The 23,306-nt window shown below is 40.3% G+C and overlaps 2 protein-coding genes across 2 annotated transcripts in view; both read right to left on the bottom strand.

Moving 5' to 3' along the window:
- Positions 1-10,216, bottom strand: part of cpsf1 (cleavage and polyadenylation specific factor 1) — a 32,841-nt gene extending 22,625 nt beyond the window's left edge. The window contains exons 1-15 of the mRNA XM_084081312.1: positions 10,076-10,216; positions 9,077-9,251; positions 8,956-8,983; positions 8,724-8,857; positions 8,539-8,619; positions 8,197-8,348; positions 6,770-6,916; positions 5,191-5,330; positions 4,676-4,786; positions 4,492-4,585; positions 4,294-4,381; positions 3,677-3,826; positions 3,129-3,180; positions 2,956-3,029; positions 2,784-2,858 (exon numbers count right to left, since the gene is read on the bottom strand). Coding sequence (XP_083937438.1) covers positions 2,784-2,858; positions 2,956-3,029; positions 3,129-3,180; positions 3,677-3,826; positions 4,294-4,381; positions 4,492-4,585; positions 4,676-4,786; positions 5,191-5,330; positions 6,770-6,916; positions 8,197-8,348; positions 8,539-8,619; positions 8,724-8,857; positions 8,956-8,983; positions 9,077-9,220 — 1,470 coding nt within the window. The 5' untranslated portion in view covers positions 9,221-9,251; positions 10,076-10,216. The remainder of the gene's footprint in view (positions 1-2,783; positions 2,859-2,955; positions 3,030-3,128; positions 3,181-3,676; positions 3,827-4,293; positions 4,382-4,491; positions 4,586-4,675; positions 4,787-5,190; positions 5,331-6,769; positions 6,917-8,196; positions 8,349-8,538; positions 8,620-8,723; positions 8,858-8,955; positions 8,984-9,076; positions 9,252-10,075) is intronic.
- A 1,100-nt stretch (positions 10,217-11,316) lies between these two features.
- parp10 (poly(ADP-ribose) polymerase family member 10) lies at positions 11,317-23,051 on the bottom strand. Its single transcript, XM_084081061.1, has 11 exons — positions 22,927-23,051; positions 20,756-20,931; positions 19,694-19,936; positions 18,825-19,055; positions 17,297-18,297; positions 16,770-16,982; positions 15,986-16,082; positions 14,046-15,050; positions 13,384-13,517; positions 13,118-13,292; positions 11,317-12,389 (listed from the first exon to the last, which is right to left on the bottom strand). The coding sequence occupies exons 2-11, from the start codon at positions 20,928-20,930 to the stop codon at positions 12,091-12,093; spliced, it is 3,573 nt and encodes a 1,190-aa protein (XP_083937187.1). The 5' UTR covers position 20,931; positions 22,927-23,051; the 3' UTR covers positions 11,317-12,090.
- Between the last annotated feature and the right edge of the window lie 255 nt (positions 23,052-23,306).

Here is a 23,306-nt window from a genome sequence, read left to right as displayed (position 1 = left end):
AAAACACAAAATCTAAAAAGTCTAAGGGGAAAACCTCAGCACCTGGCAAGAGCAATGAAATTGCTGCCCTCCTGCGCATGACCCAAATCATAGCCAGTGGTGGAGAACTCAACCTTGTTGACTTTATAGGCAACCACGAGTGCAGTGGCTTCCCCCCTTCCCTCTTCCAGGAAGATGGCAGGATGAGAACAGGTACCAAGGCAAGCCTTGTGAAGGTCCTGAAAGAGGAGACCAAAGTTGCATGCATCCCTGACCTGCCTACAGAAGACAGAAAAACAGCAGTAGTTATTGATGCCATGTATGCCATACGCCATTGGTCGTTCCTGAAAGGTGAAGCATTTGGAACAATCGCTGAACGATACCAACGTCTGCTGTTGAATGATGTGCCTGCTGGCACAGAGATCATTCACTTCTGTTGTGACCGGTACAGTGGACCTAGTCTTAAGACAGCTGAGCAAGAACACAGATATGCTCGACCAAAACCTACCAAAGAATATGAAGTCAGTATGCGTTACACAGCTCCAGATCCTCAGGAGTTTTTTGCTGTGTCAGCTAACAAGGCAAACCTATTGAGTTTCCTCTGTGACGAATGGTGTGAAAATGAGAAACTTAAGTCGGCCCTTGGTCCAACACATCTTTACCTGGGTGGGTGGTTTAAAGAAGAGACAAGGAGTGTGGTGATCAAGGAGGGGTCTATTGAAGATGTCCCTGCACTAGAATCCACACAACAGGAAGCTGATACAAGAATAATACTCCACACCCTGTACAGTGTCCAGAATGACAAAGTTGACAGAGTTGTCATCCATGCCAATGACACAGACATCATCATCATGTGCCTTTACTATGCAGCAACCCATCTCAGATGCCTTCCAGAGCTGTGGGTGAGAACAAAATTCATACCTTCCTATCCATCAAATGGTATCAGCACTGGGGCTTGCACAGTGTCGTGCCCTGCCCTTTATCCATAGTTTAAGTGGCAGAGATACCACCAGCTATCCCTTTTTCACTGGGAAGAAGGCATGGTTCAAGGCCAGCATGCGTCTGGATCTCCCTGCACTTGAGGAGTTTGGTGAGAACTCTTCTGATTCCGTCTCATATGACGTCATCAATCAGGCACGAGACCTCACAATTGCTGTATATACATCCAAAGCGGACCACCCGGAGGATTTTGACCTGAGTAAGCTTAGAGTGTACAAGTTCCTCAATAATAGATCAACCCTTTTAAAGCTGCTGCCCCCGACAGAGAATGCCTTTGACCTGCACCTGAGAAGAGCTGTTCTAGCAACCATAATAGATAAATGTGCACATATCGCCAAGCCGGATATTCCTTCTTTCACAGAGTATGGATGGTCTCTCAGTGCTAGCAATGCAGTCCCTCTTGGATCTACCGAACCAGCCTTGCCTTTGTCAATGAACAAGGCAATATCATGCCTCTGTTCCTGTGCAAAGAAGGCAATTCCATGCTACTTAGGATGCCGTTGCCAGGTACTGGAGACACGATGCAGCAGGATCAGTGCAACACATGACAACAGTGACAGTGAATAGCATTGTACCATAGTATCATTGGCTTTAGAAGCAGGCAAGACAGCACCATAGAGGTCAAAATGAACCTTTTGTAGGCAACCTCAACTCCGCCTTTACTCTATTTGTCACTAAGTAGTCTATATTTTGTTATGTTACTTGAATGCATACCACTATGTTAATTTGTATAGCCCTAAAGTTGAAGTTTTTGGCAAGTCTTGGAGTGTGCATGTGTATGTTTATATTGTATTTAGTTTATTAAAATGATACATAAGATACATTGTGGGCTTTTTCTCCGATTTTTCTCTGCAATCATCCCCACAACTATAGATCTATAAATCAATAAATCTGGGGGAAAATGTAATACCATACATTATTTATGACTGCAGCCATATTGACAAAATAGAAATGAAAGCTCAAACTGACCAAATGTGTTCATATTGCTTAAAAAGCAGACTTTTTGCCATAACAGTAAGCTGTCACTGTAAAAGTCATAGTAAAACTCATTTTCGCGTGGCATCCATCTTGGAAATATGCAAATTAAAGGGCAAGACACACCCAATCATAAAGATAAGTATTCCATTGAGTTTCTCATGCTCTGAAACCATGAAATAGACACCAAGTTTTTATTTCTAGCCCATCTGGTTCAAAAGTTATTGCCAAAGCTATTTTTTGATAGGGGCCAATATTGAGGCGGCCATATTGGATTTCCAGCAGCAAGTTGACCGGGTTGTCCATATAGGTTGTGATCCTACTGGGTCATAGATATTATTTCTGGTGGCCAACCTTTTATGGCAGGGCAAATGCAGCATATCCCCTTTTGCCCCTAGGTACTGATAGGGGCCAATATTGAGGCGGCCATATTGGATTTCCAGCAAAAAATTGACCGGGTTGTCCATATAGGTTGTGATCCTACGGGGTCATAGATATTATTTCTGGTGGCCAACCTTTTATAGCAGAGCAAATGCAGCATACCCCCCTTTGCCCCCTGGGTAATCTTTTTTGTTTGTTCTTATTTGTGCGTTTAGTCACTGTAGGATAATTACTATATTAATTAATTTCTTTAAAAAAAAGTTATGTCAATAAAGTACAGACAGTGAGACATTATCTATAAGATAACACTGTCTGTGACAGGGCGCTAGTGAGGCACAGCTGTAACTAATGCACTGGACCAGAGAACCCAAAATATAGGCATTGTAAAAAATATATATAATCATGATAGCAGATGACATTAGAATGACTTTTATGTTACTGTACTGTACCTCCTCAGACAAGAAGGCAGGCTCGCCCATGGATGCACTGGCACAGGGTCCAATGTTTAATATGCTGTCACACACCTGTAAAAAAGGATTATAGGATATTAATGATAATAATATATAGTATATGGCATACATGTATTTAATAATAGCCAATTAAGCTGTTATCGTTTTGTACCTCAAAAGAATAAGTGGCCAGCTGAGTGCCTGACAAGGCCTCATTACCATACACTTCAATCTCATCCACCTCATCTGATATAAAAAGAGAAAAAAAAAACGGTAACATTATTTATTTGTTGGTGGAAAAGATTCTTATGAGCATTTTAGAAATCTACATTAGAGATGTTATACCAGTCCAGTTAGCAGAAGAATCAATCCTCTTCTTTTTGCTGGGTGGCTCTTCCTGAAATGGTTATAAGCAATGAGTTGTTGTAACAAGAGTTGGACACAAGGGGGCAAATCAAACAACAACATGATAAGAATAAACCTTGTGTTCAATAAAAATCACTTTTGCTATGTCTTATCCAAACCAACATTTAGATGCACATTGTTATTTAACAAAATGACAATTTGACAGGCAATATTATATCCATAAGTGCCTACATGAAAAACCTTGTCAATGGCCATGATTTGCATTATGTGCCTACATGAAAAACCTTGTCAATGGCCATAATTTACATGAAAAATCTTGTCAATGGCCATAATTTAACCACATAAACAAGAGATACGTCAAATATCGAAAACAGCCGATCTACAAGATCACAAGGTGTCGTGACTTGCACCCCTTGTGAGCTTGTAGAGCTGTTATTTTCCCTGAACGTTCACTTAGTTTCGCCAACTGTTCGCCTATTATGACATACCCAGAATAGGGTTAATGTGTTTAAACTCCAAAAACGTACTTGTTTATCTTTATCCATCTCTTTCTCTTTGTCCTGTTTTTCATCCCCCTCTTCCGTTGTGGTCTCTTGAAGTTTCTCTGTGTACTTCAGGAGCAGAGAGTTTCCAAGTCGAGAGCCCAGGAACAGATAGCCAGGCTCCATGGTCATCATCTGCAAGAGATCCCACATTAATAATAAACATAAAGGCTGATGTACACAGGACGTCATAGCTCGATAAAATGAAAGTAGCACTATGTGATATGTTGTGAGTTTGTAGATTGGCTAGTTTCGATATTTGTGATAAAAATGTATGAAAAAGTAATTGAAAAAAAACACAGCCCCTAAAAGGACAATATCAGTCATCAGTACCAAGGACGGATGTTTTTGACAAATCTATCACGGTTAAAATGGAGTATGAAGTTACAATGAGTTTGTATAGGTGTGTCTGGTAAAATGTAGATCAAATATCTAAATATTGAATCAAGCAACTTAAAAACTGTCTGAGGTCTACACTAAAGCCTGAGTAAATGTTAAAATGACCCCAAACATGTTTGAAAGTGATATATCCCAATTCCTGTAGCGCACATCCTACATGGCAATGTAGTGTTTGTGAGTTCTTAACTACACACAGCACTCACACAGGTAGTCAGGACGCTGGCTGCAGCCTTGTCAAAATGGAAAGCCCGGACACTCCTCATGCCATCAGTGATGAGGGTCAACACATAACTACGGAGATGAGAGCAGAACAGAACAGTGAAACAGTGAACGGAGGGTCACAAAGTCCTGGTTGATACCATACCGTACATTTCCAGTCAAAATGTCTACGGTCCACTCACATTTCACCTCCTTTCAAAGAGATGACCATCTTATCATAGCCGATGAAGGCCGCCTGGGAACAGTCCAAGGAGATCTTTACTTCATCCTGTGTGCCTGCATGACCAAAACACATGATGATATTGAGTTAAAGATATCAGTGTAGAGTTGAGACGTGTGTTGCGTGCTGTAGATGTGAATACTCACGAAGGGGGAATGCCGTGGTCCCGGTTGTCAGTGAATTGAGCGAGACCCCAAACGGTGGAACGCTCTGGTTTAAGTATAGCAATGAATTCACAGCAAACACCACTACTCCACCTATCAGTGAAGACAGAAGCCATAATGAAACTCGTCAGTGTAGTCAGACACATTTCTTGGCATGATCATGTTTTATCCCTCCGTCTTTTCTATCTTTCTTCATATTCATGCATTCTATGTATTCATACATTGTGTCCTCTATGGCATTAAGAAATAAACATAGAAAAATGTATAATAAAAGATGTAGTTCGCAAACATATTCTATCAATAACCTATAGCATATTAAGTGAAGGGTGGAAGGGGCTAATGCAGAACAACTACAGTATGTTACAGAATCAGGGAGAAGACTGTAAATGTACAGGGTATGTGAACAGTAGGGCATTTTTTTACATTCATTTTCAATGTGAAAACATTATGAAAATAAAGACAAATTTGATCACAAAATAAATCAATGCTGTGCTCACCGATGGGCTTGGGAACAGCCATGACCTGAGTACAGTCAAACGGCAGATTGGTGAGAGACCAGATGACAGGATGCACCTTCTGCATGATATTGAGTGAGATGGCCACAATGCTACAGGTGTCCTGACGTACAGCCACACGCCTGTCAACAGTTCACACAAAACAGTTACATGCTGAATATCCTTTGCAGTGATTAGTAGTATCAAGAAGATGTGTTATTCTTTTCACTCTTGGTTCTCATTCAACAACAATGCCAGCAACACAGATAAAAAGGTGTAGACATAAACAAAAGATGCGTCTGCACTTCTCTGAATGATACTATAGCACCAAAATAAGGATGCTAGGGTTCAAGTGGTTTAAACATAAACTGCTCAAAAAAAGTTCGGAAACTTAACTTCGGTCAATTATATCTCCCCTTTAATTATACCAATTATTGTGTTTTATATCATTTTTATCGTTGATTAGTCACCTTTACAACGAGGTACAGCTTGTAAGGATCGTGCATTCTTGGAATGAGCAACACATCTAAACGCAGATTACGCATTATTTGATGTCAGCCCTGGTACCATTTGCAGGCAGGTGTGTGACTGGCACCTGAGCATTAGTCTGGGAGGGTTAGCGTCGGAGCTTGGACAGCAGGGGCGCGGCCACTGCGTTGTGATTCAAATCAACAGCCAATGAAGAAAAGGGGGCGGGATCCACATGCAGTGGGTGATGCATCTAAATAGGATCGACGGGAAGCAATTTCCCCTTGAGAAATTTCGGCCGCCATTGTTGTGTACTGCTGTTTGCCTCTCGTCGGACTTTTTAGACGAGTTGCACAGCTCTCAGACCGGTAAGAGGCGTGTCCGCTCAGATTCAGAGCGTGACGTACATCCCGCCCACAAATACCAGGGCTGTGGCCCAGAAGTTCCTCGCCAGAGCTGGCGAAAACTTCTGGGAACTCAGATTACCTGAGCATGGACCCTGCAACTTTGTCATCTGTCTTTGGTACCGTTGTGCAAATCTTGCCTGTAAATCTATGGTTCCTCAGTGAAGCAAGGGGTCTTGGGATGTTGTCTTCCTTGTTGACTTCACCTGTCTCACAGAACTTGGTCCTAAGTTTGTAAATGGTACCAGGGCTAACACCAAATAATGCTGTCACTCTGCATAACGGAACACCAGCTTCGCTTGCCCTATTGCACGGGCCTTATCCTGAAGGGACAAACGTGGCATCTTTCCATGGGGGCAGTGTTGCTGCTTGGAGTACAAACTCAACAAAGTTGCAGAACCCATGTTCAGGTGCCAGTCACTCACCTGTGAGGCAGTCACACACCTGTGACTACTGGCACACACCTCTCAGCAGGTGTGCGCTGACAGGTTGCTCAAAACAAGAGTGATTACCAACAGAAGCATATTGGGTGATTTTGGCACATTTTTTGGAGGCGCTACCCACACGTTTAGCTGTGTTGCTCATTCCACAAATGCACGATCCTTACATTGGTATTATTAAAGGGGAGATATAATTGACCGAAGTTAAGTTTCCGAACTTTTTTTGAGCAGTTTATAAATCTAAAGTTAGTGGTGTTGTGGCAGACTGACCCAGGCCAGGTTTGGTTGGGCTCATACAGGATGAGCAGTGTGGGTTCATAGTAACCATGAAGGAACTTCATGTCAATGATGTTGAGCAGCTTCTCGTCCAGCTCACGCACGTCAATGTTGTAGCTGGGCAGAAAGTTGGATTTGGGCCTGCAGGCAAGACAAAAACGAATCCATGCATTAGACATACAGTACGTGACTGGGATTAAATACACAAAAGGATGCAAATAAGATTTGACTGTAACTTGCAGGGGTGAAACTATTAATCGATCTACAGAAGATCAATCAAATACAATTTTATTAATCAACTGACCGGCTTTGAGATGTATCATGAAATCAACAGATTAATTGATTATGAAAATAATCATTAGTAGCAGCCGTGGTAACTTGTACAGTGTCAAGAATGTATGTTATCCGTTCAGAGGTTATAACATACTAGCTTTGCCAAGGTTAACAGACCATGCAGTCTAATTTGAATCCTCACTATTAGCATAGATTGCACAAGTGTATGCAGTGTATACAAGTAGATGTCAGCCTACATTTCTGAACGTCATTCACTGACAATCATGATGAAACGGTTTAGAAAAACACTCTACAAGACTTTAAAGTTTTTAGGTATACCGTCCGTATGTAATTCACCCTTTTTTGAAGAGCCGTCTGTCTATCTAAAATTACTGAATTACTCCGGTACAGCCACTGGAAAAATAGTGCTGCATTTCAAACTAAAATTTTAGCTTGAAAAGGGCATTTAATGATACAGTTAGCGATTTGTGAAATAATGGTTGAGGTTTATGTAAATGATGTAGCCAATGTTGACAATGGACAATGACATGTAGTAACACTGCTAATGTCTTTTAACCACTTAAATCATAAATATACTTAGTTGGCAGGGGACCCCAGGGCTCTATAATAGGTCTGCTTGTTTTTTCCTCTACACCAAATATCTTCCCGAAAATGGCAGATCTACAAGCTCACAATGCATTCTGGCCATAATAGTGATCTTGCACCTAGATCAGCTATTTTCGGTGAATGTTCGCCCTAGAATAGGGATACTAGGTTAACCTCCTACATCCATGGTCACAAAGTATGTAACCATGTTTTTTTATAAGTTACAGTGGATAAAAGGTTCATTATGTGACAGTGAAGATGTGCGTAGGGTTGGGATCCGGATCCAACATTGAGGAACCGAAATCGGTTCCATCACATTTAGAACCGTTTTCGGAACCGGTTTATCACGCATATGAGCCGGTATGTGGACTTCATGTCTGCTATACAATTACAATACCAGTGGTTCTCAAACTTTTTTAATTTCAAGGACCATCATAACTCTCAGAGTGTACAAATGGACCATGAATCGTTAAAGGGAACCTCTAAGGAATTGGACCGGAATCGTTAAAATCCTAGAGAATCCCAACCCCAGATCTACGTACCCTTCACCAACAACCGCCTCTTGCTCATCCGTCAGTGTATCCTTCCTGAACGGCAACACAATAAGTTTGGTGCCGTAAACCAGCATCACGGCACATCGATTCTCTGGATCCACACGGACAATAGGAATGTGTACATTCTGGACAAATCCATCCTGCAAATTCAGATCAGAACATGTAAGTTACATTTGGACACTATTTTCTGGAAATCAACTTTGTATTGTACGATCAATCAACTGGACCTCAAGCAATTTTGACTTAATCATCAACATGACTGTGACTTAAAATCCGAAAGAAGAAGAGAAAATATATCAAACAAAATAAAATAAAAACGTTTCCACATACTCTGAGCTCAGGCTCCTCATAGAAGAGAAGAGAACATGTCTTCAGGTCGTGGGTCCCTGGGTCATACTCCACCACTGACAACTAAGAAGAGAAAATAGTCAGTTACAGTTACTCAGGTACAGTTAATGGGTACTCATACTGGTACGACACAGTTCTTTTGCACTGGTCAGAGAGGCATACATTACCTTGGCATCTTTGAAACTGAGCAACAGAGCATCTCTGTTCGCCGCTCCGAGCTGCACACTGGCCATAGACATGATATTGCCAAAAAGGGAGAAGGATGCCACCTGCTCCAACTTCTCCTTTCGTGTTTTTGCATCTGTAGGCATAGACAAAAGATCAAAAATACAGGGCAAATATCATATCCAAGCTGCCAAATGAAATAACAAAAGAGAAAAGGCATTTATTGGGACATACCTGGAGCTTTGTCTGTCTTTGAGGTATTCTGAAATAATGATGCAATTACGTCAATGTCGCACACATTCATTCATCCATTCTTGAATAAAAACACGATGGTCTTATTAAGCGAGAGCCTCACCTCCACATCATGGATGATCCTGTAGATATAGAGCTGAGACGTGCCAGCAACGACCAGGTTCTTCTCCTTACTGGAGATGAAGTTGCAGTAGACAGAGAACTCCACTGCAGTGGGGGTGTGGGCTTGTCTGTACACCGCATACATCCTGGAGGATTGCTGCAGTCCTCTTCAGCATCTGCATTAATGTCAGCAACAACAACATTGACTGAGACGGCCATGATTCGTTCACTTTATCTGTTGAGATATATTAACCCCTTTAAACCCCATATAGATGAATAGTGAAAACAATTCATCTACATATGCTACTTTAGCCATTTCATTTTTTTATTTGGCACTTGTTTTTTGGGGGGGATTGATTCAATACTTTATCAACAGTTTGCAAAAACAAGGCAACGTGGGACAAATGCTAAAGGATAACCCAGATAAGCCCTCAGGGCTTGTTTCCATTAAGGTCCTGTGTATTCAATTAATCGAGACATTTAAAGACGAACAATACTTATGTTTGGTAGTTAGGAACATGACAATGACATGCTCAAAAAAGCTAAGCCAAATTTAAAGTGGTTATCAGCTTCATATCAAATGCCTCCTGGAGTCCTCCTATGGAGCCAACTTGGGGTGATCAAAGGCACATAGATTACATTAGTACATAGTACATGATACATTGGTCATATTGATACATCAAAAGATTGATTCATTCATTCATTAATGCCATGGGGGCTGCGAAAGGATGCTCTACATTAGCCTTTCAGAAAACATTTAAGGCTAACCTAACTAACAAGCAACATTAATAATCTGCTACTTCACTACACGTCTCCCCCGGGCAGCAGAACCGTTATTTTATTAGATATACAACAATAGATCCATATCTCTAGTAAATATATCTCATGTGGATCATAGGAAATACTAAGCTAACGCTAGCATTGAACCACAGCACCTGCCTCCCTCCCTCCTGAATGATTTTGTTTTCTGACTGGCCGTAAACTGAACATTTGAACTTACTTATGATAAACACGTTATTAGGAATGTTTAGTTTTATTTCCCTCTTTTTTCTGTTAATTTAATACGCCATGGTTTAGGATTCCGGGACTAGCAACGTAGCTACACACACTAGCTAGTATGCTGTTGTTAGCTCGTTGACAATGTTGCCAGGTAGTGCTAAAGAAACAAGCAACCAGGTCTAGGAAAACAAGCCCAAAATAAGCAACTTTAGCCACATGAGCACTTTAAACCTAACCTCGCATCACCAGTCTTTCCACCTCGGAGGAAAAAAACCTCGTCTGACTCCAGCGCCTGAATCGCTAGCCTCATGTGAAACAAAACAAGAAATTCAGGCTGAGTGTCAGGCTACTTTAAACCTACATGCATACAAGCTCACAACAATAAAATGTGGCATATTTATGAAACATTCTATTCTAGCAACACAAATGCTCCCCCGGGCACACAACATTATCATGAAAATATTAGTGAACCACTGGTTTGAATGATATATATATATTTTTTTTTAAACAAACCTAAAACACCGCAACGCGCAACTATCAATATTTACAAGAAACTTTAAAGAAAAACAAGCCCAGAATCGCTTATAATAAGCAGACATGGCAACACTGGCTGTTGTTAGCTCTTAAGACTATCCCCGCCCCGGTTGTTAACGTCTTCCGGCAAAATCCTTCAAAATAAGAGTACTTACACTGATCTCTAGGACAGACAGTTTGATATGCATCATTAGACCAGTGGTTCCATAGATTGAGTGGTTCCCAAACTTTTTCATGTTCAACCCCATATTAATGTATTTGGTCACATAATCCCATCTGAAAATATTGTGTGCCAGGTTTGGGAACCCCATACAAGATTTGTGTTAAAATAAGTCAGAAATATTAAAAAATCTTATTTTTATTTTTTAAATAGCAAGTGTATATGTAGGGTTTTACATACCATCTCTGGAAAACCCAATCTACACTGTAAAATCCTGTGTTTAACTGAGTGTACAAATGGACAGGTTCGGTCCATTTGAATACTTACATACCCCTAAGCATCCATCTGGTTCTTAACAAGGAATTAAGCTGGGAACCCCTTTGAACCCCCTCAAGGACTCCTGGGGGCCCCCCCGACCCCACAGAACCACTGCTGTATAGAACAGATCACTGACGTAGTACACTTGGTCGAATTTCCTATGTGGCTGAATAGTAGATCATAGATAGGCCTGCCCTCATACAAAACGGGTTATACAATCAACACGCCTCATAAATCAAAATCAAGGTTTATTTAACTTTTCAACAGAAAAATAGGCCTACAGTATACAATATATGCATGTAAAATTCACATTCATTTGCATGTTATGCCTCTATTCTGCCTTAGCCTGCAGGATATTTCTTAGTATTTTTATAGATAAACAAGGCAATAGTCACGTTGACAGTAAATCTTTACATACTCGTTACGCAAGCACAATCCCTTCCAGTAGTCACATTAAAATACAAAATAATGTTGTGATTTCAATGAATGAGTCAAATTATAATATAACAAAGGCATATGCTGTTATCCAGGAGGCTCCTATGGTTATGTATAAGAGCCTCCTGAATAACACCATTCAGCCTTTGTCTGTTAAACTAAAAAAATGATTGAAATCAAAAGATGGAATTCAATGGATGACTGGAGCCCATTACTCACGCTTCATATATTATCATGTGCATAAGATGTTCTATAGAAAACCATTTAATGTACAATTAAACCAGTGCTCCATACACTAAAATAAAATGTTTATTTCTAATAAAAGCCAAAGGGGACAGATATGCAAGATTTACAACTTGCGACATATTAACATGTAACTCAAAACACAAAAAGCATATTAAAATTACGAAGCATATTGCTGTCATATGAGGAAAAGAAATTATAATATCAAAAGTTTCCAATTGATAAAAAAAATTGACAAGATATAAAATTAAATTAAATTTATATTATCTACGTTCAAATCAGCCAGTATCCCATAGATTACACTTTTCTGACGCTTCCCTATCCCCTCAGCGGTGGATTTTCTGGCATGTAATGAGGTATTGTGGATAAGCCTGTGTATCATTGAAGATAATAAACATTGTGGGCATGGTAATGTTGTCTGTCACGCTGTCATATCTCAGCGGTATGTCGTCACTCTCCTTCAATGGGGCAGTCTTCATCGAATGGTCGCCTTTCGTGTAGTCACCCGTTAACACTTTTCCGACAAAGACAAATTTGTATCCTTCTGCATTTGGAGGAGAGTACTGCTCCTGGACAGACAGCGCCGAGTTCACAGCAAAATACACTCCTTGGCCATAAACGGTGGCTGTGGAAAGAAAGATTGATTGAATTATTTTTTTTAAAATATTGCCCATTCATTCAATTAATTAACTTTTCTTTCTTTCTTGGAGAACACACAGAAGGAACATTTACAAGATAAGAGTATACATTAAAATACATTTGTAATAAAAATGCAATAATCAAAAAGTATTTCACTCAGATGTAACAAAAGTTGAAATCAGAAACGTAAAATTACAAGAGGTGAAGTTTCAGTTTGCCATTTAGTGCATTCAGGGTTTTGAATCCAATTCGCTATCAAATAAAGGCTTGGACATTTTAATGCCCCCAAAAATAACGAAGAAAAAAAGAAAAGAAAGAAATGTCTTTATGACTTAGTGGGTGTGGTTTTGACGTCAGACTTCAGTACGCTACATTATAAGGAACATTTTGAGAATGTGTGTGATACGGCTATTCATTTAAGACCAAGAGAGAATTGAGGCAAAGAGGTTAGGAGGGCTTTACAGATGAATAAATAAAGATGGTGATCCATCCTTTCAGAGATGTGTTTTTTAAACACAACGATGGATATCATAATTGTCCCCAGTTAATAAGGGGGACAGTGCCGAATGGTACAGTATACACGGCATCGACATGAAAGACATTACAACATGATGTTAAATTAAATACAATTCAGACAAGACATAATTACTTATTTATTTATTGACCAAAACATGTCAAATGTGCACATCCGCCATAAAAAAAACAACAACATACCATTCTTTCCACAGAAGCTTCTGTTGAATCCATGAATGCATATCTCCTTCACGCTGGACTCACTCGTGCCGTGGTAGAGAGTTCGCTCAATCTCTGGTTCTGTAGCACTTTGCATTATGCTGGCTTTCTTCAGCTGGTACTGTTTATACAACAGTCGGTTCATGAGCTTTTCCACCTGCGGAAAACACATATTTGTATTACAATCACACATAAAACATGTTTAAATGTAAAAAAATATATATATAAAAAAAAGTAAATATTTTCACCTTTATGATTCTTATTTTGCTGTGGTATTTCTGTATACTCTCGTAGAATTCCTTCACTACGTCTTGGAATTCATCCGAATCCTCGTCTACTCTGGCTACTTCTGGCATGCTCGACAGCAAAGAGTAATCCTCTTCTGTTAAAAGCAAAGCATGCGTATTTTTTTACACACACAGTTTTGGATAATCAAACCAAATTACACATCTTAAGGTGCATTCACACCATGCTCAACACGATTGTCCGAAGCGACACATTATATTCAATCAATATAAGTAATGTAAAGATGCAACATGAGTGATATTTCACGTCTATGCACAAAGCGGGCAACGTGCATAATTGTAGATTAGGTTTCCCGAATGTGGCATAGTCAGTTATTTTTCCCATAGCTTCACTTTATTGTTATGGCAGTGCATCTAAACCGGAAACACATTTGACTGTTTCCGGATTAAATATCCTGCCACGCCAATCAAGCAAAGCTATGGGAAAATAAACCGGAAATGGGTAAGTCGCCTCTTGTCTGTCTCCGGTAATGTTGCGTTTGTATGTTTTGCCATGCTTAACAAACACAGGTGACACAAAATTGGTGATGACGCTGCCACTAGGCTGAATAGAGTGACAGCTTCCATGATTAATGCCGGGGGTGAGTGTACCAAGGTTTCTTTACCTGACACATTTGTGGTCAAGTCAACCAAACTGAGCATTTTCCTGGAGATCTTCACAGATTTCCCAGAGGCCACGTTGTATTCTTCCATCTTCTCAAAGTTGATAATGTGGGGCTGATTGTTTAGCAAGAGATTGATCTTCTTCTGTTTCATCCTCCATGCGGTCTCGATGAACACTGTGGTGTCGGGAGCGTAAGGTGTTGCTGCTGCCGCGTCATGCCTAACCCATTGCAGGGTCTTCAGGACATCAGCATCGGAAGTGGCGCTGGACATCTTCCTCAGGACTAGCTTTATGTCCGGCAGTGCATTAGACACAAAGTCCTTGAAACCACGTATGATCACCATGTTGCCTTGAATCTTAATCTCCACTGCATGCTTCCTCTTGATGACCTCCAAACACTTCTTGTGGAGCTCCGACATGTTCTTCAGCCCCTTTTGCTCTAGTTTCTCCTCGACCTGTCTCAAAGTAATCTTCTTTGCAAGAGCTATGTCAGTTCGGATCAGATCGGAGGTATAGCCAGCAAACACAGAGATCTGTGATGTGTTGATTGCCTTGATCTCTTCCTGCATGGACGCATAGACATCCTTGACTTGTTTGGGGGTCTGCTTTGCAGGAATAGCAGGACCTTCATGTTTGGCAGTATTCATGGATAGCTTCAGTACCTTCTGCAGCTCTTCTTCCTCCTCCTCAGCCTGCGACCTTGTGTACTCCATGGAATACTGGATGGCTAGAGACAGTTGGGCATCTTCTTCCAAGTTAGCAGGAGGACGACCCATGGCTTCATCCTGTAATTCAGGATTTCCAGCAGTGGCCCCTTCCATTTCTCTCAAGTCACAGGGAGCATTAATAATCAGTACATCGTCGTCCTCGTCATTCGGGCCAGTAGGTTCCCCTGATGTGTAGAGATCTTCATCTTCCATGTCATCGGTTTTGTCTGAAGTGGATGGAGCCACATCCATTTTTTCATCGATGACTGAGACAATTCTCTTTGCCTCCTCTATTAGGCCTATGAGAGGAAAACACATCGTTTTGAAATGCATTGCACACATGCAAAGGTCATAAGTTATATGCAGGAAATACTATGGACATACAAATTCTATTATCTTTTGAATTAACTATCTCTTTTCAGCACCCAAACATTTGGGGGCTTACCGGTAATTAGGGGAGCAGGAATAACATGCTACTAATCATGAAAATGTAATCAATCCTCAGACAAATTAACTGTGTCACATAAGGAGGAAGAGAAAGTGGATTGTGCGTTTCGAGAAAAATCTGCCATATTCAAGATTTTGGAATCAAAATATGTAATGGAAAGAAATTGTAATCCCCAGGGGGGAATGTTATTTGTAAAATCTCATGCATTAGGTACACAAGAGAAAATCTGACATTTTAGTTACGATAAAATATATTAAAGAATAACAAAAGCACTAAGATTAAAATAACTAAATATATACAACAATCATAGCACACTGTGAAATTATTGTTTCAGTAAAAGGATGCATAAACATAGTTAAGTTAATCAGCAAAATGAAATAACACATTTAAATGATGGTTATTTAAATCTGCACTATGTAACTTTCCTCTTCTACCCCGGATTTGAACCTGGTTTCCTGTGTAAGTGCTGACATTTTTACCATTGAACTAATAGAGCCTGCCTGCTTGCTCGGGGGATAAATTGAATCTTGAACATCAGGTAAACATTTGTGTCAGATCCTGTGTCTAGGTGAGACATGACCTTTGACACGAGCTAAATATCTCAATAGAAGAGCAGGGAGAAAAAATACACCCATCCCAATTGCATAAGTTATATTGTATTAACATACTCTACCATACAGATTGGACACATTTCATTCATTAAAAATAAGTTACATAGTGCGCTTTAATTTGCACGACCTAAGAATAATCGTTGATCAGGAGCTTGTTGGTTTTTTAAATTCTCACCAGTTTGAGTTAACACTTCCATGTCTTGTGCACCATCCAGAGACACTTTCTGGAAACTTTGCAGGGACATCATTTTCCATGCAGCTTCAAAGATGTCCTGAAAAGGAAATAATATACTATAAGAGTTAAATTATTACTAGTAGGAGCACTTCCATAGTGTAATGGTTAGTTAACCATAAGAACCCTATGAACCCTTGTGTCCATATTCTGGAGCGAACATTCGGTGAAAATACAATTTCTACAAGCTCACAATGCGTCGATCTGCTATTTTCAGTAGAGAGATTTGCAATGGTGTAGGAAGGGACCAAGTATAGAGTCCTGGGAACCCCGGTCAACTATAGGGTTTTACATTGTTAAAGTGTTGACTATATTATCGCTATATCCCTGGTTAAATTCTGTATTACAGGTCAACAACAGGGCCCTTGGTTTCTGTCTCCACCATCTACAATAAAGCAGAAATACAAATTATTAAAAAAAATACAACTTTTCAAAGCAAGTCACTGCTCTCACAAAGCTTTGAAGCCTACGGTATCATACTAAAACTATAATGAATGATTCCTTATTCAGGGGGTACGATAAGAATAGACATTTATTTCATTCTGGTTCCTCCCGGTGTGGGCTCCTCACTGGCAGATGAGCCAGTAGGGTACAATAGCAGTGGCAATACAGAACTGTGTGGGGAGGATTAACTGACATGACTAAATTGCGAGAAAAAAGGTAGATAATTGGCTACTCTAAATTTAGAAAGAAAACCAAAGTACCATCTGTCCTACAATTATGATACCTCATTGGGAATCCGTTTCCAGTAGACCTTGTCCATGCTGATGTACACTTGGAACTTGGTGGTTATCTCCGCCAGGATGCTGGGCCCCTCGTCCTCTAGCAGGAAGCGGCACACGCCAGGCTGGTTGGATGTGATGGTTCTGGTGCAGATGGAGGACACAACACTTTGCAGCACCTCAGCCGCCATTTGGCAAGCCATGGCATTGCCACGGATCTATTAATGACATTCATGAAAACAGAACAATGAATGAGATTTGGGGAATCAAAGATGTATTTTGGGCATGTTAGTATAGGCAAGCATTTTTAATTCAAGAAGCTCACAACGCACCACATCATAATGAAGCCCAATGTTTGGTTCAATTTCTTATGGTACCAGACACTACCAAATAGAAGCTTTATCTAAAAGAAATGTCCAAAGCTACAAAAGCTAATAAATTGTCTATGCAGTACAACTTTTTGTACACAAAACACATGAAAGGGCTGTACTCTGTAGATGATTTTTTTTTCTGGCAATGAGCCACCACATACCTTTAAACCACAAACATCCTCTGCCTCTAATGGGACTATTGATACTTGGTCCATGTCAGCCATCAATTGATGGTGATGCAGCTGGATGTATTTGAGCCTACCCGGCTCCATAGAGATGACCGTCTCCCTCTCAATAGGTGTACTGAGAAACATCACGATTTTTTCCTGCATTTCACTCTCCATTCCTTTCAGAGTCATCACTTCAATCTCGCCCGCTCTTTCCGATACCCTTGCAGAGCAGAATCCAAGCGACTGAAGGAATCCAGACAACTCCTCGGAGTATAACATGCACTCATATTCCTTATCCACCGGTATGCTGAAGCTGCAAAACAGGGATTTCAACAAGCTACATGCCTGGTTGACGAGATTTACAGACAGCGATGTTACAGCAATGACATTGCCTACTACATTGTAAATACTGGGTAGCCCCCGTTCCTTCATTGTCTCCAGCAGCAGCTGTTTGACCGCTTGATTTGTCAGAAACTGGGCAGTCTCCGCGTCAACAGGAAACTGTGTCTGAGCAATACTGCCTAGAAACTCCAAGATGGCGTTCTTTAGCTGCTCCATGGTCAGTTCATCAGGCCCTGCGATGTACACACCATCATCTCTGATTTTAATGTCAAAGTTTGGGTACGCCTGTACAATGTCCTGTGGAAGCGTGCTGATCCGAAATAGGGCAAGTTTTAATGGGTCAGGGATAGCAACGTGGCTTGTAAGTGGTTCTGTGTCCTTGGTAAGGTCCTCCATGACTTCCTCTGCTACTTCTGCTGCTGTGTGGGCAACTTCAGGTAAGGCCATCTGTTGGGAGGACTGGCTGTCGGCAACGACCGGTGTCAGAGAACTCAAATTATGTCGGGCACTATCCGTGCTACCATCTAAGGGTTCATTTCCAGAGTTCAATGTTAACAAGCTTTCCGTAGGCTGAAGAAAGGCAAAATACGGCCTCATGTTTAGTTCAGCATTTTCGAGTTTGTGTGGCCGATTAAGGATATGAACCACAGCTATTGAAAGGAAACAAAACATACACATATTTGGTTCATTTGAAAAATGGAAAAGATCTGCAAAACACAATAGCAAGAGAAAGGAATAACATGTGGTGTAAAGGTTATCACAGAGACTAGGTGTGCACAATTAATCTACAGTAAACGAAAATTTAGATTTTAGGTTGAATAATTATGTAATCTCAAAATTTGGCAATTAAAGGGTTTTTAAGGTGTGTGTATGTATGTATGCATGTATGTATGTATGTATGTATGTATGTATGTATGTATGTATGTATGTATGTATGTATGTGGAAAAAGCTCTATAATCTGATTAGGTAATCATATTTGCCATAGTCACAAAGGATGACCAGAACATTGTACTAACTACCTCCCTATCCATCAGGCAAAATCAAAGAGCCATTAAGAATATTATGAAATCATCTTTTTCCACCAGAAATCAGCATTAATAATCTTGATTACAATATTCCGAAAAATTATAATTTCAGTAAATCGGACCACTCAATAGAGAAACGTGCAAAACTTACATTCAAAGTCAACAAGAGAGACCCTGGCTGTGCTTGGTGATGTCATGTTGACCTCCTTCACTTTGTGGTTTCCAGCTCCTGTGCTTTCCAGGTAAGACGTAAGCGTGACCGTAGAGATACCAGGGGGCAGGTTCTCCACTAAGATGGTGTCCGTTTGCTCAATTTGTTCGAGAGTTATCTTGGAACCATCAAGGGGCTTTTTGGAGATCTTGGCACTCAGCTGCTGGAAATCTGCACATTAAAAAGTAATGACAAGTTTATTTGTCATCAAATTTCATTCACAAAAGGCAATGTCAGTTCTGTGGTCGTGCCGTGACTACGACCTCAGGGATAAACCCATTAAGACCTGGAACTGTGTCATTTTTTGATTTGAGCTAAAAAGCATTATTTTACACTTTGGCTATTCAAAAATAGCAGATATACAAGCTCATAGCGCGGCACCGAGTGCCGCGCTACGAGCTTGTAGATCTGCTATTTTTGAAAAATCGTGAAAATGTGTGCAAATCTTCTGAATATATACATTTCTTAAAGCGAACATTTTTAACTCAAATCTTTGCTTCTGGGGGTCCCTGGAACAAAATATTTTGATGGGGGTCCGCGGCCAAATACATATCATTTTGGGGGTCCTTGACATGAAAAAGTTTGAGCACCACTGATATAGAAACATGCGTTTTTCAGAATGCTGTTGAGATTTAGGAGACCTGTAATATCGGTTTCAGGTCTCAATGGGTTAAGTGTTGCACTATTAGTTGTTTTGAAAGAAAGGCAGGCATATTATCCTAACATAATTTAGAAATATTGTAAAATGATTAAGTGGAATTTAGTGAGTAGTGAGGGGGGGGGGGGGGGGGGGGGGGTAAATGTCTGACCTTGAGAGAGCTGCTGTTGGAAGTGGACAAGGACAAGACCTCTCTCGAGTAGGGGATCCAGGCTGTAACTGTCCATTTCCATACCCAGCATGTTCTCCACATAGAGCTCCACCAGCTCCAAGTTGATGTTTGCGTTGACCCCACGGAGCAGCAGCCTCCATGGGTCCTTCAAGGGGGGCTTTCTTACCGTCAGCTCAGTGTTATGTAGAACATGGTGCCCTTTAGACAACACTCGTGCTGCAACTGTTGATTCAATCAGTTCATGTCTTGTCAATACCATCAGATTTGATCGCACAAAGTACTTACAAGTGTCTCCACAAACATTTTATAATATAAAATAGGGGATGAGAGTAGGAGGGGTTGGGGTTGTGTCATATACAGCATTGGTTCTCAAAGTGGGGTCCGGGGACCCCCAGGGGTACTTGAGGGGGTTGCAGGGGGTCCCCAGCTAAATGATGGACATGAACCAAATGGACCCTGTAACTCTGAGTGTGTACAAATGGAACCAAATGGACCCTAACGGGTCCATTTGGTTCCATTTGTACACACTCAGAGTTAAATTAACATTGATTTTACAATATAAATTGGGGTCCCAGCGGTATAAATGCCATTAAATGGGGGTCCGTAGCCTAATGCATGTCAAACTGGGGGTCCTTGAAATTAAAATGGTTGAGAATCACTGCTAGAGAGCCGTAAAAACCTTCTCTTATCAGGGTCCCCTGGCTAATATTTTCAAATGGGGGTCCGCGGGTTAATAAGTGTAAATTTGGGGGTCCTTGACATGAAAAAGTTTGAGAACCACTGATATACAGTACGTACATTTACCTTGCACGAGTGTTACGAATGGAAGTGGTATATGTAATATATATACAGTAGTATAGTTGCATGTTATGCTATAGAAGATGGAGTGCAGAGACATTACATTGAAGACAGAGAGAGGGAGGACATCCAAGACATCATTGTAGGAGTCTGATTCATACTTGGGTCACAACGAGCATATGGTCAGTGCGCCAAGTGGCTGTGCAATCAATATTTTATCATTAACAAACATTCGGTTCTTACCTTCTGCCTCCTCAAACACTAGTAAGGCACGGTCACCCTCCTTCTCCACGGAGGTCAGCGGTCCTCCCCCTGAACGGCGTTTGTTCTCAAAGTACAGAGACAGCAGTTCCTCGTCGACCCCTTCAGGAAGTCCCAGCACCTCCACCGACCTCCCCTCTTGGTTTTCAACAGGCATTCTGGTAACAAGACGCATAAATGTTGTTCTTTAAGTCAGCCAGTTAGTATGTCGGTGTTGGTGTCGCTGTCACTCAAATAAGACATTATACTGAATTAGAAACTAAAAAAATCAAATCATCATCATGTGATGAAGACTCCAATATCAATGCACTGAATGGGACATTATCAAGTTTAATCAGACTATTGATTGGTCTAAGTAGGTGAGACACTGACCTACCCACGTTTAAGACGGCCCTTCAGACGGCGCGCCTCTGACGCGGTCCAAAACTATACTTTATGCAAAAGACCTACTGAGCCCCGTCGGTAGGTCGGTATCTCACCTACTTAGACAAATCAACAGTCTGATTAAACGTGATAACGTCCCATTCAGTTCATTGACAGCATCCGAAATGGGTGTCCAATGTGGACCTCGGACTTCATGTGATCAGTCATCTATGACGTCAGTCTTCTGAGACATCCCAAATTTGGGCAAGGTTTCACCGTGATCAGAGGCAGAGCCCCCACTGACTTCCATTACAAAATTAAATATTTCAGAAAGTATATGAAAAAATATATATACTGGCTATGTCTGTACTAGTCTACTAGCAGACAGTGTGCTGTGCATACAATGTTTGCAGTTAATCGGTCCAGTGGTTTGCAAAATTAGCTCATTCATATATATATATATATATATATATATATATATATATATATATATATATATATATCCATAGGATATAGTAGTTAAAGCGTTGTACCTGCACTGCACACACCAGGCAGGTGGGGGGTACTTTATTTACAGTTGGCTATAACAATTAAGGAATACATTAGCACCATCTGTGACCTCCCCATCCAAGCTATAGCGACGGGGGGGGGGTCAGGTAGCTAGATAGACCTTTATTAAGAGGCTGAGGGAAATTCCGTTGTCATACCAGCACTGCAGTAATAAGGATTAAATACAGATACAGAAAGGGGTCGAACAAGTGCATAATAAGAAGTTGTAGGGTAAATGTGCATAAAGTAGAGATATGTACAGAGAATCAACAGTACAACAAATTCTGTAGATTCCACCTGACAAGTATGGATGTACAATATTGTAGTATGTAGTAATAGGTATGTAGTGATATAGGCATGTAAATAGGCATGTACATATAAATATTGGTTCAGGTAATAGTGCACAATCTATCACCAGCAATACGTACATATAATGAATATGTATCAACAGCATACATTACCAATATCCTTGGATCAAGACTATATCATAGATGTATTCTATCGAGTCTGACTTTAACTTTCGCATCATAGATATGCAGTGGTGGAAAAAGTACTCACATGTTTTACTTAAATAAAAGTATCAATACTGCAATGTACAAATACTGTTACAAGCAAAAGCCCCGAAATAAAAATGTACTTGAGTAAAAGCCCAAAAGTAATGTACTTTGTGTAAGAATAATCAAAATCTACAAAGTAACTCAAGTTTTCAAATAATTGTAGTGGAGTAAAAGTACAGTATTTGCCTCTGAGATGTATTGGAGTAGAAGTAAAAGTACTGAAAAATGAAAATACTCCAGTAAAGTAAATACCACAAAATTGTACTTAAGTACAGTACTTGAGTAAATGCACTAGTTAATTTACACCACTGGATAGTTATGTACTGTCTTGGATATAAATAAATATAAATATTGGTTCAGGGTTAGGGCACAATCTATTAACCAGTAATACGTGCATATAATTAATAGGTATGTATCAACATTACCAATATGTTCAGTCTATCTGCAATGTAGTATGCAATGAGTATGGTGGTAGTAGGGATATATCCCATCACACACTAATCAGAATAAAAAGGCTTGCAAACACCCAACTAACAGTTCTGCTGCTGTTGCACATAAAAAGGAAAGTGAAACCTTAAAATAATGTCGACATTCTCCTTCAAGTGCGTATTCATCATGACATCACAGAATGTAAAAAAAACGTGGCATAGATGTGTTTTCCACCAATAGTTTAGGTTTCCTTACCTTCGGTAGTTGTATGAAGTGTATATATATCAAGTCATAGCATAATGTCGTAGTATGTTAAACCGTGTTGCTTGTACTTTGTACTTCCTTGTTGTTAGTGTTCAGCAGCTGTTGTTGGTGAAACACTGTTGACCCGGAAATTAAATGCAGAGTGCGAGCAGTGTTGCCAGGTTTTGTGAGAGAAACAGACTATCAGGTCTATGAAACAAGCGCAAAACTGGCACTTTATTGGCTAATTGAAAATAGCCAATCTACAAGTTTGTAGATCTGCTATTTTCAAAAGAAATCTTGAAATAAAATGTGGAATATTTGGAAGAGCTTTGAAACATTCCAAGATTTGTAAAAGTGTGAATCGATCCTTACTCTGAAAAGTGTGATTC

This window comes from Gymnoscopelus microlampas (genome assembly GCF_963454915.1).
Source record: "Gymnoscopelus microlampas genome assembly, chromosome: 15".
NCBI classification, from domain to species: Eukaryota; Metazoa; Chordata; class Actinopteri; order Myctophiformes; family Myctophidae; genus Gymnoscopelus; species Gymnoscopelus microlampas.
This window is presented reverse-complemented; position numbering and strand designations above follow the sequence as displayed.

Bases quoted from the DNA above. Each gene is read 5' to 3' on its own strand.
- parp10 (XM_084081061.1), bottom strand. From the start codon at position 20,930: ATGCCTGTTGAAAACCAAGAGGGGAGGTCGGTGGAGGTGCTGGGACTT. The intron at 19,056-19,693 runs GTCAGACATTTA...TTTAATGTGCAG, and splicing joins CCAACAGCAGCTCTCTCAAG to ATTTCCAGCAGCTGAGTGCC. The intron at 18,298-18,824 runs GTAAGTTTTGCA...TCCTTTCAATAG, and splicing joins CTCTCTTGTTGACTTTGAAT to CTGTGGTTCATATCCTTAAT.